Here is a 15,677-nt window from a genome sequence, read left to right as displayed (position 1 = left end):
CTCATTTCTGTGCCCCTCACTGCAAGAGAGACATTGAGGTGCTGGAGCGGGTCCAGAGAAGGGCAACAGAGCTGGTGAAGGGCCTGGAGCACAAGTGTGATGAGGAATGGCTGAGGAACCTGGCGTGTTATGCTGGAGGTTCGCGTGGGGCTTCATCGCTCTCTACAACAACCTGAAAGGAGAATGGAGCCAGGAGGTGGCTGGTCTGTTCTCCCAAGGAACAAGTGACAGAGCAAGAGGAAACAGCCTCAAACTGTGCCACAGAAGGTATTTAAAAAATGTGTAGATGAGGCCCTTAGTGACATGGTTTAGTAACAACCTTGGCAGTCCTGGGGTAAAGGTTGGACTTGATGATCTGAAAGGTCTATTCTGACCTAAATAATTCTATGATTCCATGAAAAATAAGAGAAAGCTCATATGTCCAGGGCAGTGTTACTGTGGGTCTGAGATCTGGTAGGAAGAATGTCACCTGATTTCTCTACATACATGGCATAGGCAACTTCACTGTTGCAGGTAAAGCAGAATAAATCATATACTGGCTAGAGAATTCTCTTAAATACTTGAACTGGTAATTATAAGATAGAAAGAGAAAACAGAAGAGAGACTGATCCATTTGTTGTACAGATGCACAAGTGCCTTTGAGATTAGATGCTGCTTTTTGTGCAAGTACTGTACTGCTCATCACAGTTGGAGAGAAACTGTCCCTATGCAGTGACGGGATTTCGCAGAGAAAAAGCAGAGACAAACATTTTTGTTTAGAAATTATGCTGATGTGTCTGGCAGAGTCTTGCTCTAAAAAGAATATTTTCTTTCATCTGCCAAAGAAGATTCCCCAACAGCTTGTGAAATAGGAAAATCATTACATTCTGTTAACATGCCTATCTACCTCATTCAGTTTTAGGCTTCAATACCTATCTGTGGAGTGAAACATTGCTCTTGCACATGTTAGAACCTATTGCTACCTCAGAAAAAAACATTCCTAGAAAGCTGTATTTGATTCCACTTGGGTTTATGCCAAGTTTAAAAAGGCTCTTCAACACTGGCCTTTAAAGTTTGCATTGTGGTGTGTAAAGGAAATGAAACACTACTGTAGTGGTGAGAAGAGGCATTTGTCTCCAAAAAGCTGGAGTTCCAAATACCTCCAAATAGCCTTAAATATTTCAAGTACCTTTACACAGAGTTTGCTTAACTTACTAGTTTATTTCCCAATAAGAAGACTTCTGAAAATGCAGTTTGTTTATCTTGTTCCAGAAGGGGAGAGACTGAAGTAAAATACCAGAAACAGATAAACCTGAGTCTGGGGAGGGGGGATGGCTGAAGCAAAGGACCCCAGGGACAGTAAAAGAAAAGATTATCTGTCTAACTACAGACAGTGAAGCAAATGCTTGTTGTTCAGGACACTTTTCTGAAGAAAGAGCAGGGAATGACAAGGCCTAAGAGTTTTTTTCACATTACGCCATGAACACAGACCGAGGTGGTGTAGACAGTTCCAGGATGTGAAATAAGGAAAGCTGAGCAACAGTTACCATTCTGATGATCACCCTCATGTCTTGATCACTGAAATAATCATCTAGTATCTTATCACATTTCTGATTCTGTGAATAACTTCTCACTATTACCTTTGTATGTTTGTTTTAGTGCCATGTTTGTTACATGGGACAAGTTTCAGTAAAGCCGTTGTAGGTGCTGGGTATCCTCAGACCTTAGTCTTTCCTGCTGGGTAGGTTGAGTAATACTGATGCTGAGAAAATAGTAAGCTGACCATCAACCTGGAAAATGGACATGGAGGAAAAATGAAAAGACCAAAAGCAGACCAAGTCTGTATTGCAGTGTAATGAGCACTACAGTGGCCAGCTAGCTGTTGACCACAGCCTTATTTGCTGTTTTGCCTTCAACTCTGCAATACTTTGATAGAAGGTGAGACCAAGGGCTGGCAGGAGCAGCATAAGGCTAATCCTTGGAGCAAGGGGTAGACCAGACTAGTCTTGCATTCTTATGTGTTTGGAAGATAATCTAACCAATTTGTGTGAGGAAACAACATCACAAAAAAAACCAAATCCATACATTCCTGTGCAGCTTTTTTCAATATCGTTAATTTGTAAACAATGTAAACTGATTCTTTGAGTGCTCCTTTTCTATCCCTTTCTCATGCCCATTTGTGTTCTGCAGCTACGTAACTTGCACAATCCTCATGATCCGTGGCTCACCACTTGATGTGTTCAGATGGACTTCACTGGGATCCTTCAAATAACATTTTTCTGATGTATCAGAAAACTTAATGCTGGAATAGATAGGCATCTCACTGACTTGGACATAATCCTAAAACCATAGTTTGGCCCAGGAGCAGAAATGCATAGAAACACTCCCCTTGTCCAGTGTGTAATACACTTGTGTTGAGTGGATCTGGAAAAGTAAACAGCAGTAGAGTTCCATTAAGTTCTTTGAGCTTTGAATTTCATTAAGAATTTCTTTGTTTAATACAATGTTAATGATCCTCATCAGAGATCCCCACGGTACCAAAAAGACCAGAGAAACAGCATTTCAAAGATATTATGATTTCTCAAGTGAGCTCCTCAAGTGAACTTGGCATCAGTTCTTTGTTTATGAAAGATGAATCACTAATGCATTTCAGTAGGTGTATTAGTTATAGTTAATTAATAAATTGTTATGATTCTTTTGGAGCTGTTCAGTACTAAAAGTACTAATGTATGAACACTGTATTTTGTTCATGCAAGTATCACTTTGGATTATCATGCAAAGCTTTCTGAAGGGCAGTTACATTTTTAGTAAATGTTTAAAACTTTAACAGGAGGAAGTCAGGGGTCTTTATTTCAGCTGCAATAAATGGTGTAGCTTTTGCTTTTTTGATGAAAAATAGTAACCTGTTTGCTAATAAAACTGCAGAAGGAAAAGACCCTGCACTTTTTTTTCCCCAGTTGAAGGAGTAGGAGGCAGATAGCAGAGGCGGCTTCATTCTTATTGCTGAAGAAATGTGCATATATTTGTTGTAAAATTGCTTTCTATAGCAAGCATGGAGCTGTACTCTTTGGTTTCCAAAATACTCCTAAAAGCATTGTTTGTTCCAGTTGTAAATGAATGAAGAACAGATGTAGGGCTACATTTTTTAGTCACAAAGAGCATCAGGTTAGTGTGGGCACAGACAACAAAATCTTTCCAGGCTATTGAGTTATTGTATTGAATTGAAGAAGATTTTTGTTCCAAAACATGATGACCTGGTGCCCTATGGCCAGGTCCCTCTCTGTCTTCCCTTTTTCAATGGAACAGAAAGACCAGGCTGCCCAAATGGTGTGGAATAGTCAAAGGCTTTATTCTGACCGGTTGACAGTATGTACTGCTTCTTTGTGGATAGGTTGTTTTGTTCTCATCCTTGACCAGAAAAAATTTTGTCTATGCAATTAAGGATTATTGAACTACCCCTAGCCCGAATAGAGATATTTTGGGTCATGGTTTTTGTAACATAGAATCATAGAATAGTTAGGGTTGGAAAGGACCTTAAGATCATCTAGTTCCAACCCCCTTGCCATGGGCATCTTTTGCTCATCTCAATTCTGATAACTTTCCATTGGATTCTGCCAGACTCTGCACTGAGACAAGCGTTGTCTGGTGGAAGCTGACTCAAAAAAAGTAAGAAATCAGAACTGCCTTAGATTATGCACCTCTGCAGAACAAAAAGTCTTCAAGAGAGACTAGCATCTAGATTCAGGGCTGCTTTACAGATGGAAAGACTGAAGAAAGGAGATGTTTGAAAAGCTCACAATATACATAAGTCCCCATAAGGGACGTTCAAAGGTCATCTAGTTCAACCCCCCTGCAATTAGCAGAGACATCTTCAACTAGATCAGGTTGCCCAGAATCACATCCAGACTGTCCTTGAATGTCCCCAGGGGTGGTGCATCCACCATCTCTCTGGGCAAACTGTGCCAGTGTTTTACCACCCTCACTGTAAAGAAATCTTTCCTCACATCCAGCCTGAATCTCACTCTTTTAGTTTAAAACCTTCACCCCTCATTCTGAAGCAACATACCCTGCTAAAAAAGTCTTTCCCCGTTTTTCTTGCAGACCCCTTTTAAGAACTGAAAGGCCACAAGAAGGTCTAACTGGAGTCTTCTTCAGGCTGAACAACCTTCTCAGCCTTTCCTCATAGCAAAGGTGCTCCACCTCTCTGATTGTTTTTGTGGCCGTCCTCTGGTCCCTCTCCAACAGGTCCATGTCTTTTCTGTACTGAAGACTCCAGAGCTGGATGCAGTACTCTAGGGAGGGGTCTCAGATTACTCTGGAGTCTTGTACAGGGGATTCTCTGTCTCCCTTGTCATCCTTATGGTTGTATGAGCTATCGGTACTAAGTTCGGGGCTGTTTCATTTTGGGGAGTCAGAAAAACTCATGGATGAATCAATTAAATTTGCAAGACATTGTGGAATGGAAGTGTGTTGCACTAGTACTGAAAAAAGTCTGAACAACTTCTAGATATCAGTAGGTTAGGTCTTGACTGTAGAATACCTTCTCCTTACTTTCCATTTTATTTCAGACTGAACTAGCTTCTTCATAAAATGCCGTTTAGTGATCATTTATCACCTCATCTTAGCTGCAGAGGAGGTTACTGATGCACTGGAAACACCTCTTTCTTCCATAAGGGTGAAGGAAGCATATCAAAACAGGATTGCTGTCCAAACATAACAAGTTTGGGAGCCTGATATTTCTTGTCTAGATTTAATGCCTGGAAGAAGCTACACTCACACTGCTTGTGTCATCTCTGTTGGGAACTGAATTTCATCCTGATGGTAAAAACTGCTTTCTCAGCCAGTATAGCTCATTCAGGGGTAATCAGCAGATGTACTGACTACTGAAGGAAGACTGGAAATAAGAGTGCAATGTTTTAAGAGCAGTAGAACAGAGGTCCAGTTTGCATTTTGTTTAAAAGAATTTCACCTACTTGTGTAAATTTTGGTTGTGATGATGACAAAGTTTATGTCACAGTAGTCAGGGGGAAGAGTTTGAAAGCATCTCCATAACCTCAAAGGGGTTTGGACAAAAATGCTTGGACAAGATCTGATTCGTAGAATCATAGAAGGCTTTGGGTTGGAAGGGTGACAGTGGCCATGAATATTCCAGTTGGAGATCATTTGTGGTCCATCGGTGTCTTCATCTATTTATCCAGTTTTCCCAATAGAATGGAAGTGTCAAAATGTTTGTGGTTAGCTAGCTGAATGAAGATGGTCATCTTTATTGTTATTATTTACCACCTGGGAATAAAAAAAGTCTATGCAACCAGATCTTATCATGTTTAAAATAACCAGTTTCTCCATGTTCTGGTATGGGAGAAGTAAAGGGGCCATTTCTCTGTCACTTTTGGGGGGTGTCCTGGGTTCAGCAGTAGCAGTCATTTTTCTCTTTCTTGGTAGCTGGTGCAGTGCAGTGTTTTGACTTTCGGCCTGGAAACAGAGCTGATAACAATGATGTTTTGGTTTGGCCAAGGACTTTGTGAGCCTCATGCTCTGCCAGGGAGGAGGGGAAGCCGGGAGAAAGCAGAGACAGGACACCTGACCCAAACTGACCAAAGAGGTATTCCATACCACAGCACGTCATGCCCAGGATGTAACTGGGAGTTAGCTGGAAGGGCTGGGAGTCTGCAGGGTTGGAGGAGGTATGGGTCGGTGCTTGGTCGGGCTGGGGGGGGCGAGTTATTGGTCGGCTGTTGGTGAGGTGATGTATTCTCTTGCCTTGTTATTTCCTTTATCATTATTATTATTGGTGGTAGCAGTAGTGATTTGTGTTATACCTTAGTTACTAAACTGTTCTTATCTCAACCCATGGGAGTTCCATTCTTTCTGGTTCTCCTCTCCATCCCTCCGGGAGTAGGGGGAGGGAAAGAAGGGGGGGAGTGAGTGAAGGAGCCCTCTGCCTGGTTTTAAACCACGACAGGGGGGTTGTACGGTTGCTTTTGGTTCAGGGCTGCTTTCAATTTAGGGGTCTGGAAAAACATAGAATCAGAGTGGTTTGTGTTGGAAGGGACCTTAAAGCTCATCCAGTTCAAGCCACCTGCCGCAGGCAAGGATATCTTCCACTATATCAGGTTGCTTCAAGCCCCGTCCAGCCTGGCCTTGAGCACTGCCAGGGATAGGGCAGCCGCAGCTTCTCTGGGCAACTTCTGCCTGTGTCTCACCACATGTGATCTGGAAAAGAAATGTGCAAGGGTAAAGTTACAGTATCTGCTCACCTCCCAAGGAATTCCTTGATGGTTTTTAGAGTTAGTAGTTAACTTGGTAACTGTCATCTCTGGAGCAATTCAGGAGGATCATCCTGTTGCAGATGTTTTACGGAGAACTGATGTGGAATGCAAGAGCAAGAGCAGTCCTCTGGCACTGTTGGGACAATGAAAAGGTAATTTATAAGGGAGGGATAAGGGGTTGTGAAAACCTCTTCACTTTATTTAACCTCCAGTGGTGCCAACTAGCAAGGATTTGAAAGGACTTTCACAGTATCTCCTTCCAGGCTAAGCCTTTGAAAAGGCCCAATAACTTTGCCTTAAACAAAGTAGGAGATGTTAAATATACAACCAGCCAGTGTTCTTTCAGGGTGAAGGTACTTCTTTAGTAAGTGATTCAGGGTGTGTACCTGCTCTAGAGCAAGGTACATGACTCCCAAAGGATATGTGTCTTCACTTCATCCTATAACGAAGCTTGGTCCTGCTGCAGCCTTCTGGTGCCCTGATGGTGAAGTATGATGGTAAATGCCCTTCCCTTTTTTGCCAGCACCATCTTTCCTCCCCAGCTGGAATTTTGCCAGTCATTTGCCAACAAAAATGCCTCTGAAATACAGGGTAGCTGGATTTATGCAGCCATGTGGGGACAGGTGCATGCAGGACGCATCTCAATTTGAATGGATGTGCAAGGGCTTTGCATGATAACAAAGAGCTGGCTCAGAAGCATATAGCGACTGAAAATTTGAGACCAATGCGTATGCAGGGGTAAAAAGAGCACAAGGCAGAGCCAGGATTCTACCTGCACACTAAGCATTAGAGGCATTGGTGTTCAAGGGTCAATAAAAGACATGCAGAGCTGCTGTTTCTTTCTGGTCTGTGATAGGAACCTGGTAATACTGTGTGCTCTTACTTGTCATAGTATGTGTAATTTCTGGCAGCAATTAAGACTGTGATTACTCATCCCTGCAACTGAGATTTCAAATTCCTTTCCTAGCCATGGTGTTACTCCTTTCTGAATGTGTCAGCTCTCTGTTGCATTAAAGATCTTCCAAAATCAACCTTCAGCCACTTGAATTCAGGTTAGACACAAGGAAGAAGTTCTTTACTGTGAGGGTGGTGAGGCACCCTTACAGGTTGTGCAAAAAGTGGTAAATGCTCTATCCCTGGCAGTGTTCAAGGCCAGGCTGGATGGAGTCTTGGGCCTTATGTTCTAGCGTAGGGTGTCCCTGCCCATGGCAGAGGGGCTGTAACTAGATGACCTTAAGGTCCTTTCCATCCCTAACCATTCTAAGAATTTATGGCTGAGCTGATGGAGTGAAAACATCATGTGGATGGCAGCTTAACCATTTCGGGACTGGAAACAAATTATGCTGCTTTCATTCAGGACTACAGATGCAGTGTCTTTCTCTTGCAGCCCTGCTTCTGACACCAGTGCCAGGTAACCCACCTGGTCAGACTGGGTGCACTAGCTATCCCCTGTTTCTGTGTGGAGTGTGCCTCCCTCACAGTAGAAGAAAAAGCATTTCCAGCAGAAGGAGGTCCTGGCTGTGGGGAAGGAAAGAGCTGGAATCATGGTGGTTTTCCCACATGCTTACAGGGCTGACTTTGTCTTGTGCTTTCTCTAGGGGCTACCAAAGACATGGGGAAGATGCTGGGTGGTGATGAGGAGAAAGACCCAGATGCTGCCAAGAAAGAAGAGGAACGACAGGAAGCTCTTAGGCAACAAGAGGAAGAGAGAAAAGCCAAATATGCCAAGATGGAGGCTGAAAGAGAAGTTATGAGACAAGGGATTCGAGACAAGGTAAGGGATCTGGCTTTCAGCACACACTGGGCATCTCATAATGATCAGTGGAGAACTACAGGTTTCAGCTTTACAGCTGAATTGAGACCAGTTCCCTGGCTCCATAGAGCCAGGTAATTTCTTCACCATACTGAACTTTCTAATCATGTGCACTGTCCCTCGAGCTCTGTCCCTTCTGTATGGGAGGTTTAAACACATCTCCCGTACAGAAAAACCTTGTAAAGTTGAAATAGTTGATGATGAGGGGAGAAAAATTATTACTATTTTTCATAATCTATTAAATGCTCACATTATTTTAAATGTTAGAAGCTTCTCTTTCCTTTTCAGGATGCTTTCCAAGCTTACATTTCTGGTGTATAAGAAGGGTCTTAATTCAGTGTGTTTCTGAGAGATACAGTCCAAGTATCTTTTGTATTGTTTCCAAGGCTTTCTTGTGTTGACAGGTGACAAATCTGCTCTAGTTTTCATATCTAGGCTTCCACTACTCACTGGGAATTGATTCATCTGAAAGAAAGTTTTGCTTATCTGAGGGACTTAACACTGGCAAGCACTCTCTTCTGCTTGAGTTGATGATGTTCTTGTAATGACACTATTTGGTGTGAGAAGGAAATGAAAAAATGTGAGGACTGAGAGAGATTGAAATGTAGAAAACAAACCTTTACCAGAGAAATTAGCTAGATTTAAGGTGGCTGACCCCACTGTTATCATACATAAGCTTTTAGTGATTGGTGTGTGGAGGGAGAAGGCAGCTTTGCTGCCTCATCCTCAAGACAGAGTCAAAATTGTCTTTGTATAATAATATGGTTTTATAAGAAGAGGTCGTGGAGCTCAGATAACTTTGAAAGAAATGTGGGTAATGTTTGAAGGAAAGGTTTCTGATGATGAATGCCTGTGTGTTGACTTGTGCCATATGAAAAAGAACAATAGGAAATATCTGTAGATAGAATGAGGAAGTCCTGGTCAGTATAAGAGATGTTCCCTGTGCAGGGCCTACCACTGCACAGCTTACAGTGCCCTAAGAAAATGTCTGGGAGAAAGCTTCAAAGTCTCATTAAAGGGCTGAGGGAGGCTGTCCACAAACAAAACTGTGTCTGCACTGGGTCAAACTTCTGACACAATCTTTATGATTCATGAGGAAAGAAAGGTCAAGGATGACTTGTTGTGATGGCATAGTGCATCTTGTAAAAAGAAATTAAGAGTTGTTCAGCAAATAAAGAAATTCTGGATTACAGTTCTAAAAAAACCAAAAAGTACTTACAGGGAATTATCTAAGTATGACACTGCCAGAGAAAGGTATTCATATCACAGTATCACAGTATGCTAGAGATTGGAAGGGACCTCGAAAGATCACCTAGTCCAATCCCCCTGCCGGAGCAGGAACACCTAGATAATGTTACACAGGAATGTGTCCAGGCGGGTTTTGAATGTCTCCAGGGAAGGAGACTCCACAACCTCCCTGGGCAGCCTGTTCCAGTGTTCTGTCACCCCCACTGAGAAGAAGTTTCTTCTCAAGTTTAAGCGGAACCTCTTGTGTTCCAATTTGTACCCATTACCCCTTGTCCTATCATTGTTTGCCACTGAGTAGAGCCTGGCTCCATCCTCGTGATGCTCCCCCTTTATATATTTATAGACACTTATAAGGTCACCCCTCAGTCTCCTCTTCTCCAAACTATAGAGACCCAGCTCCCTCAGTCTTTCCTCATAAGGGAGATGCTCCACTCCCTTAATCATCTTAGTTGCCCTGCGCTGGACCCTCTCCAGCAGCTCCCTGTCCTTCTTGAACTGAGGGGCCCAGAACTGGACACAATATTCCAGATGGGGTCTCACCAGGGCAGAGTAGAGGGGAAGGAGGACCTCTCTCGACCTACTAACCACCCCCCTTCTAATACATCCCAGGATGCCATTGGCCTTCTTAGCCACAAGGGCACAGTGTTGGCTCATGGTCATCCTGTCGTCCACTAGGACCCCCAGGTCCCTCTCCCCTACACTGCTCTCTAACAGGTCGTTTCCCAACCTATACTGGAACCTGGGGTTGTTTCTGCCCAGATGCAGGACTCTACACTTTCCCTTGTTATATTCCATCAAGTTATTCCCTGCCCAACTCTCCAGCCTGTCCAGGTCTCGCTGGATGGCAGCACAGCCTTCTGGCGTGTCAGCCACTCCTCCCAGCTTAGTGTCATCAGCAAACTTGCTGATAGTACACTCAATTCCCTCATCTAAATCGTTGATGAATATATTAAATAATACCGGTCCCAGTACTGACCCTTGAGGCACTCCACTAGTTACAGGCCTCCAACTAGACTCCGCCCCATAGACTACAACTCTCTGGCTTCTCTCCTTCAGCCAGTTCGCAGTCCACCTCACTACCTGATCATCCAGTCCACACTTCCTCATTTTAGCCGTGAGGATGCTGTGGGAGACTGTGTCAAATGCTTTGCTGAAGTCAAGGTAGACCACATCCACCGCTCTGCCATCATCCATCCACCGTGTTATTTCCTCATAAAAGGCTAAGAGATTGGTCAAACATGATTTCCCCTGGTGAAGCCATGTTGACTGCCCCTCATAACCCTCTTATCCTTGATATGCCTTAAGATGGCACCAAGGATAAGTTGTTCCATCACTTTCCCAGGGATGGAGGTGAGGCTGACCGGTCTAGAGTTACCCGGGTCCTCCTTCTTGCCCTTTTTGAAGACTGGAGTGACATTTGCTTTCCTCCAGTCCTCAGGCACCTCTCCCGTTTCCCAAGACTTGGTAAAGATGATGGAGAGTGGTCTAGCAATGACTTCCGCCAGTTCCCTCAGCACCCGCGGGTGCATCCCATCTGGACCCATGGATTTATGGATGTTCAAATGGATTGACTCCTGAGCCATATGGCAACTGGTTGGCTCTGAAGAGAGGATAAACAGGGATACTTGGAGCAATGTTATTTCACCTCATTGAAATCTCTGTATTGGAACAGGCGTTGAAAGCTTTTCTAGTGATGTGGCGGGTGATCTTTGAGATTATCAACAGGAATTCCTGTTTTGGGGAGTGACATGCATTGCAAAAACACTGCTTAGTCTCCCATGGTTCTTTTCTCTTGGGGATAATTCCAGGTAGCATGCATTTGAAAGATGAAGTTGGTTTCTTCAGAATTAGAAAAGATAGATAAAGCCATAGAAAGGAGCTGTATTGGGTTTTAAAGATTTTTTTTTTTTTTTTATTTTGAGAGATCTGTGAAAGAAGGCAATTACTTTGTCCTGACAAAAAGGTGGATTTGAAGATACACAAGACTCTGTCTCCAAGTACTGGTGGCTAGAAATGTGAAACAAATGTTGAAATAATAGCAAAAAAGGGCTAAATTATTTCCTTCATTACTTGTCTATTTAAAGATTACCTTAATTTCTTCACCAACTCCTGTAAAAATAGAAATATAGGGAAGGAGAAAACTGAAAAAGAGATTCTGTCTGGTATGCGTGTACATAGTTAGCATGTGCTAACTTCAGGTTTTAAATCCAGTGTGTTAAATAGAGATAAGTATTTCCCTAGCCCAGCATGGCAGCTGGGCACAGAAATTACTTTGCAAAAGGGTAGAATGAATTTAACTAGGGTTGTTTAGTCTGGAGAAGAGAAGGCTCAGGAGGGACCTTATCGCTCTCTACAACTACCTGGAAAGAGGATGGAGCCAGGAGCTGGTTGGTCTCTTCTCCCAAGGAGGAAGTGATGAGAGGAAATGTCTACAAGCTGTGCCAGGGAGGTTTAGACTGGATATTAGGGACAATTTCTTCCCCAGAAGGGTGGTCAGCCATTGAAACAGGCTGCCCAGGGCAGTGATGGAATCACAGTCCCTGGAAGTGTTCACACACTGTGTAGATGAGCCCTTAGTGACATGGTTTAGTGGTGGCCTTGGCAGTGCTGGAGCAACGGTTAGACATGGTCATCTTAAAGGCCTTTTCCAACCTGGTTGATTCTGTGATTCTATGAATTATACAACAATCTTTTTTTTTTTTTTTTTTCCTCTATTAAAAGTAAACAACATTTTCATTTGTAAATGAATTTTTAAGGATGACATTTGGACACGACACTTTGAAATATCTGATATCTGGACCTGCTCCTACCCAATAATAAAGTCCAGCATCTGATACTGAAAATGGACTGAAAGTATATAAAGAACATAACTGGTGTGTACTCCAGCTTCCTTCTACCTCCAGATGCATATATGCAGCTTGCTTTCTGAGCTGATCTGGGCTTGGAATCTCAGCACTCCTGCCAAGAATCCTTCAGTGCCCCTCTGTCTGGTAGGTCAGGTCTTGTTGCTAGCACCCTGGTGGTGAGGCTGTGGATAGCTAATGTCTGTTACCTTGCTAATACCATCAGCTCGACATATAGAGCAACCATCAGTGCAGTCTCCAGTGCTCCTAGGGGAAATACTGCCTTCTACAAACAGATGACCTTGTTTGTGTTATATAGCTGCACACCTCAGCAGCAAAAGCTAACTGCTTCCTTCATGTAATGATCCATAATTACTTATTTACATGATTTTTTCCATCACTTTGACAGACCCAAGGCCTAAAAGAACCTTAGTACATGCTCTGTAACTCTACGCATCTTGGCTGCTAGTGAAACAATGCCTGTAGTTTGGCTTCTTGCAAATCTTACACATGCTTCAGAGAGTCAGCATTGCTGAGCCTAGGCTGAAAAGCAGCAAGAGCTCAAGGCTATCTATCTTGACAAAGGTGGGTTTCAACCAAAAAGGGTGTTAGCATGGTCCTCTCTCTGTCCAAATGGCTTGGCTTCAAGACAGAATTCAGGTTTGGATTTAGGCCATACTTGAGATGGAGCATGAACTGCTTCAGTAGATGCTGCATACTCAGTTCTCAAAGTAATAGAGGAAAGCGTCTCTGGCCCATCGTGTCTTTGACCAGCCTTATGTGCTGTGAGGAATAAAGCAAAAGTTTAGTTCTACTAATAAGGATTCCTGCCCACCAAGTTGAGCATGAAATCTGCATGAGAAGTATGGAAAGGTGTCAGATGGAAAATCCAGGTCCTGGAAAAATTAAGGTTGTTTCTACATTTGTAACTGACACTGTTGTGTGCTGTGTAAAGGCACAGTGCTTAAGTGGTCATACGTTTATGCTTCCAGGAAGCTCAGCTCTCCCATTGCACAAAAGGAGGTCGACTGTTTCCTTAATAAGCAGATATTTGGTATTTCATCTCTGCCATGCCTTAAAATGTTGTCCTCAAGCTCATTTATTATGCAGTATCAAAATTCTGATGGTAAAATAATGAATTCCCTCATTTGAGAGATTAATTCTTTGTTGCTATTATTGAAATGCTTTCATTTAACATAGCTGATGAGCTCATCCTAAGCATGGTTTCTTGTGAGATTTATCTTGGTGGGGTACAAAGGGTTTTGTTGATTTTCTCCTGTTTACAAAGTATAAAAGCAGAAGGGTCATTATGTGACTGAAGCCTTGGGGACAGAAAAATGTTAACATCTTGTTGCATCAGTGAGCCTGTATGGCATAGTAAGAGATGCTCAGGACTTCCTTATCCCTTTGCTGGCAATAAGGAAATGGTGAAGTCTGGTGTTTGATATTTGTTCATGCATGCAGCATATCACACTGCGGGAGAATGTGCAGTCCTTGTTCTCTTAAAGTGTGAGTCCTTCTGCCTCTGGGTGTGTGCCATTATTCTTTCCCATTTTTCTTATGGGGCCTTTAAAAGCTTTCAAATATGGTTGTGCAGTAAGAGTCTCTGAAACATCTGGAATTTTCCAGGAAAACTATGAAAGCTATTCAGTTCTTTATAGGTATTTAAGACATGTAATTTCCAGGTCTTTCACTGTTTAAAGTAGGTGTTACTGGAATTTACTTCTAGAAAAGTGAGAGCATTTGGATTGCTGGCACTGGGAGATGTCCTAGGTTAAACCTGTGCTTTTCCCAGTGGGAAAATGTTTTCATAACTTTTTTTCATACTTTTTTTTTTTTCTTTTTTTAAATCTGATGGCTGAACTCACTTTTGGCACTAAACCACTCAGACAAGAAAGCAATCAGGATTTATAGCTGTAGTCCTAGATCCTTATGTGAGATAATCAACATGCAATATGAATTAATTATTTACTGTTCATATATCATTTGCATATTTTTATATATAATTCGTGCATAGCTGTGAAAATCCTGTCTTAGGGCAGGAAAAATACCAGAATGTGAATTGACTCTCTTCCACAGCAATATCAGATCTTTGGAACTAAGCTCCAAGCTCAGGAGTGCAAACTTAACTTTGGTAAAACTTTGTTGATGTAAAAACAGATTCACACTGTTAGCAAAACTCTTTGGTGTTACTGCATCTATGGGATGTTTCATTTGTGTCTAACTTCAGATGCAGATATTACGAAGGGCTTTAAAAACTCCTGTAAAAAGGAATAAATTTTCACTGCCTGAAAATGTAATTTTGAATGTGCAGCCTTCCTTGTGAGGAAGAAATATATAGAGTACTTTTTTACTGGAGGCTTACCAGCAACTGAAAAAAAGTGCAAAAATTGTATTTGTATTCTTTGCATGTCAAAACAAAAGATTTTCCTCAGCAACAAATCATGTTCTGTAATTCAAATGACAGGATTCATATCTCAGTGAGCAGAAACATTCTGTCTGGTCTCTTCCCTTTTTAATCATTGATAATAAACCAGTGATGTGAATTTTTATTTAGCACTTGTACTATAATGGACCTCTGGCTACTGTTCAGTGTGTGGACCTTAAAATGGATTTTCAGGGGTTAAAATGTATGCATGGCACAGATGGAGAGGTATTAATTAACATACTCTTCTGCTTCCACAGTGTCTTTGGGAAATTCAGGATTAAAAAAAAAAAAAAGAGAAAAAAACCGCCTTAAATACTTTCTTTGTTTTTTTTCAGTAAAGAAACAATTTGTGCTGTAGAACAAGGAGTGTTTACAGCTGGGTCACAGGCCTTCTGGCTATTAGAAAGCATTAGGCCTGGCTATGACCTTCCTGGTGTGATGCTTTGCAAGATGGAGATTATATTGTGCTTTCCAAGAAGTGGGCTAGGAAGTAGGTGTGAGCAGTCATGATATCAGTGATGATGACACAGAGAAAAATACACTCTTTGTAGCAATTAAATCATAGTCTGTTCTGGGTGAAGAATGCTGCAAAGGCACTGTCTTGTGGTGTTTACTGTGCTCCAGACACAATTGATTCACTGGTTATTGAGGGCAGTGGAACCTGGAGTAATTGTTGCACCAAGTCCAGAAGAGGGTAATGAGAATGATCAGGGGACTCGAACACCTCTCATATGAAGACAGGCTGAGAAAATTGGGGCTGTTCAGCCTGGAGAAGAGAAGACTGCGTGAAGATCTCATAGAAGCCTTCCAGGATCTGAAGAGGGCCTACAAGCATGCAGGGATTGTAGCGGTAGGACAAGGGATAATGGGTTTAAACTTAAACAGGGGAGATTTAGGTTACATGTATGGAAGAAGCTCTTTACTGTCAGGGTGGTGAGGCACTGGAATGTGTTGCGCAAGGAAGTTGTAAATGCTCCATCCCTGGCAGTGTTCAAGGCCAGTTTGGATGTGGCTTAGAGCAACATGGTCTAGTGGAAGGTGTTCCTGCCTGTGGCAGGAGGGGTGGAAGTAGTTGATTTAAGGTCCTTTCCAACCCA

At 42.5% G+C, this 15,677-nt stretch overlaps 1 protein-coding gene across 1 annotated transcript in view; it reads left to right on the top strand.

Annotated features, from left to right (window-relative positions):
- CPLX1 (complexin 1) overlaps window positions 1-15,677 on the top strand; it is a 105,002-nt gene that overhangs the window by 60,219 nt on the left and 29,106 nt on the right. Inside the window, exon 2 of the mRNA XM_057408582.1 lies at window positions 7,847-8,022. Within this exon, the coding sequence (XP_057264565.1) occupies window positions 7,847-8,022 (176 nt within the window). The remainder of the gene's footprint in view (window positions 1-7,846; window positions 8,023-15,677) is intronic.

This window comes from Pezoporus wallicus, unplaced genomic scaffold, assembly GCF_028554395.1.
Source record: "Pezoporus wallicus isolate ANWC-B61680 ecotype Strahan unplaced genomic scaffold, APGP_CSIRO_Pwel_v1 contig_6223, whole genome shotgun sequence".
NCBI lineage: Eukaryota > Metazoa > Chordata > Aves > Psittaciformes > Psittacidae > Pezoporus > Pezoporus wallicus.
Note: the sequence above shows the minus strand (reverse complement) of the source record. Positions and strands in the feature narration are given on the sequence as shown.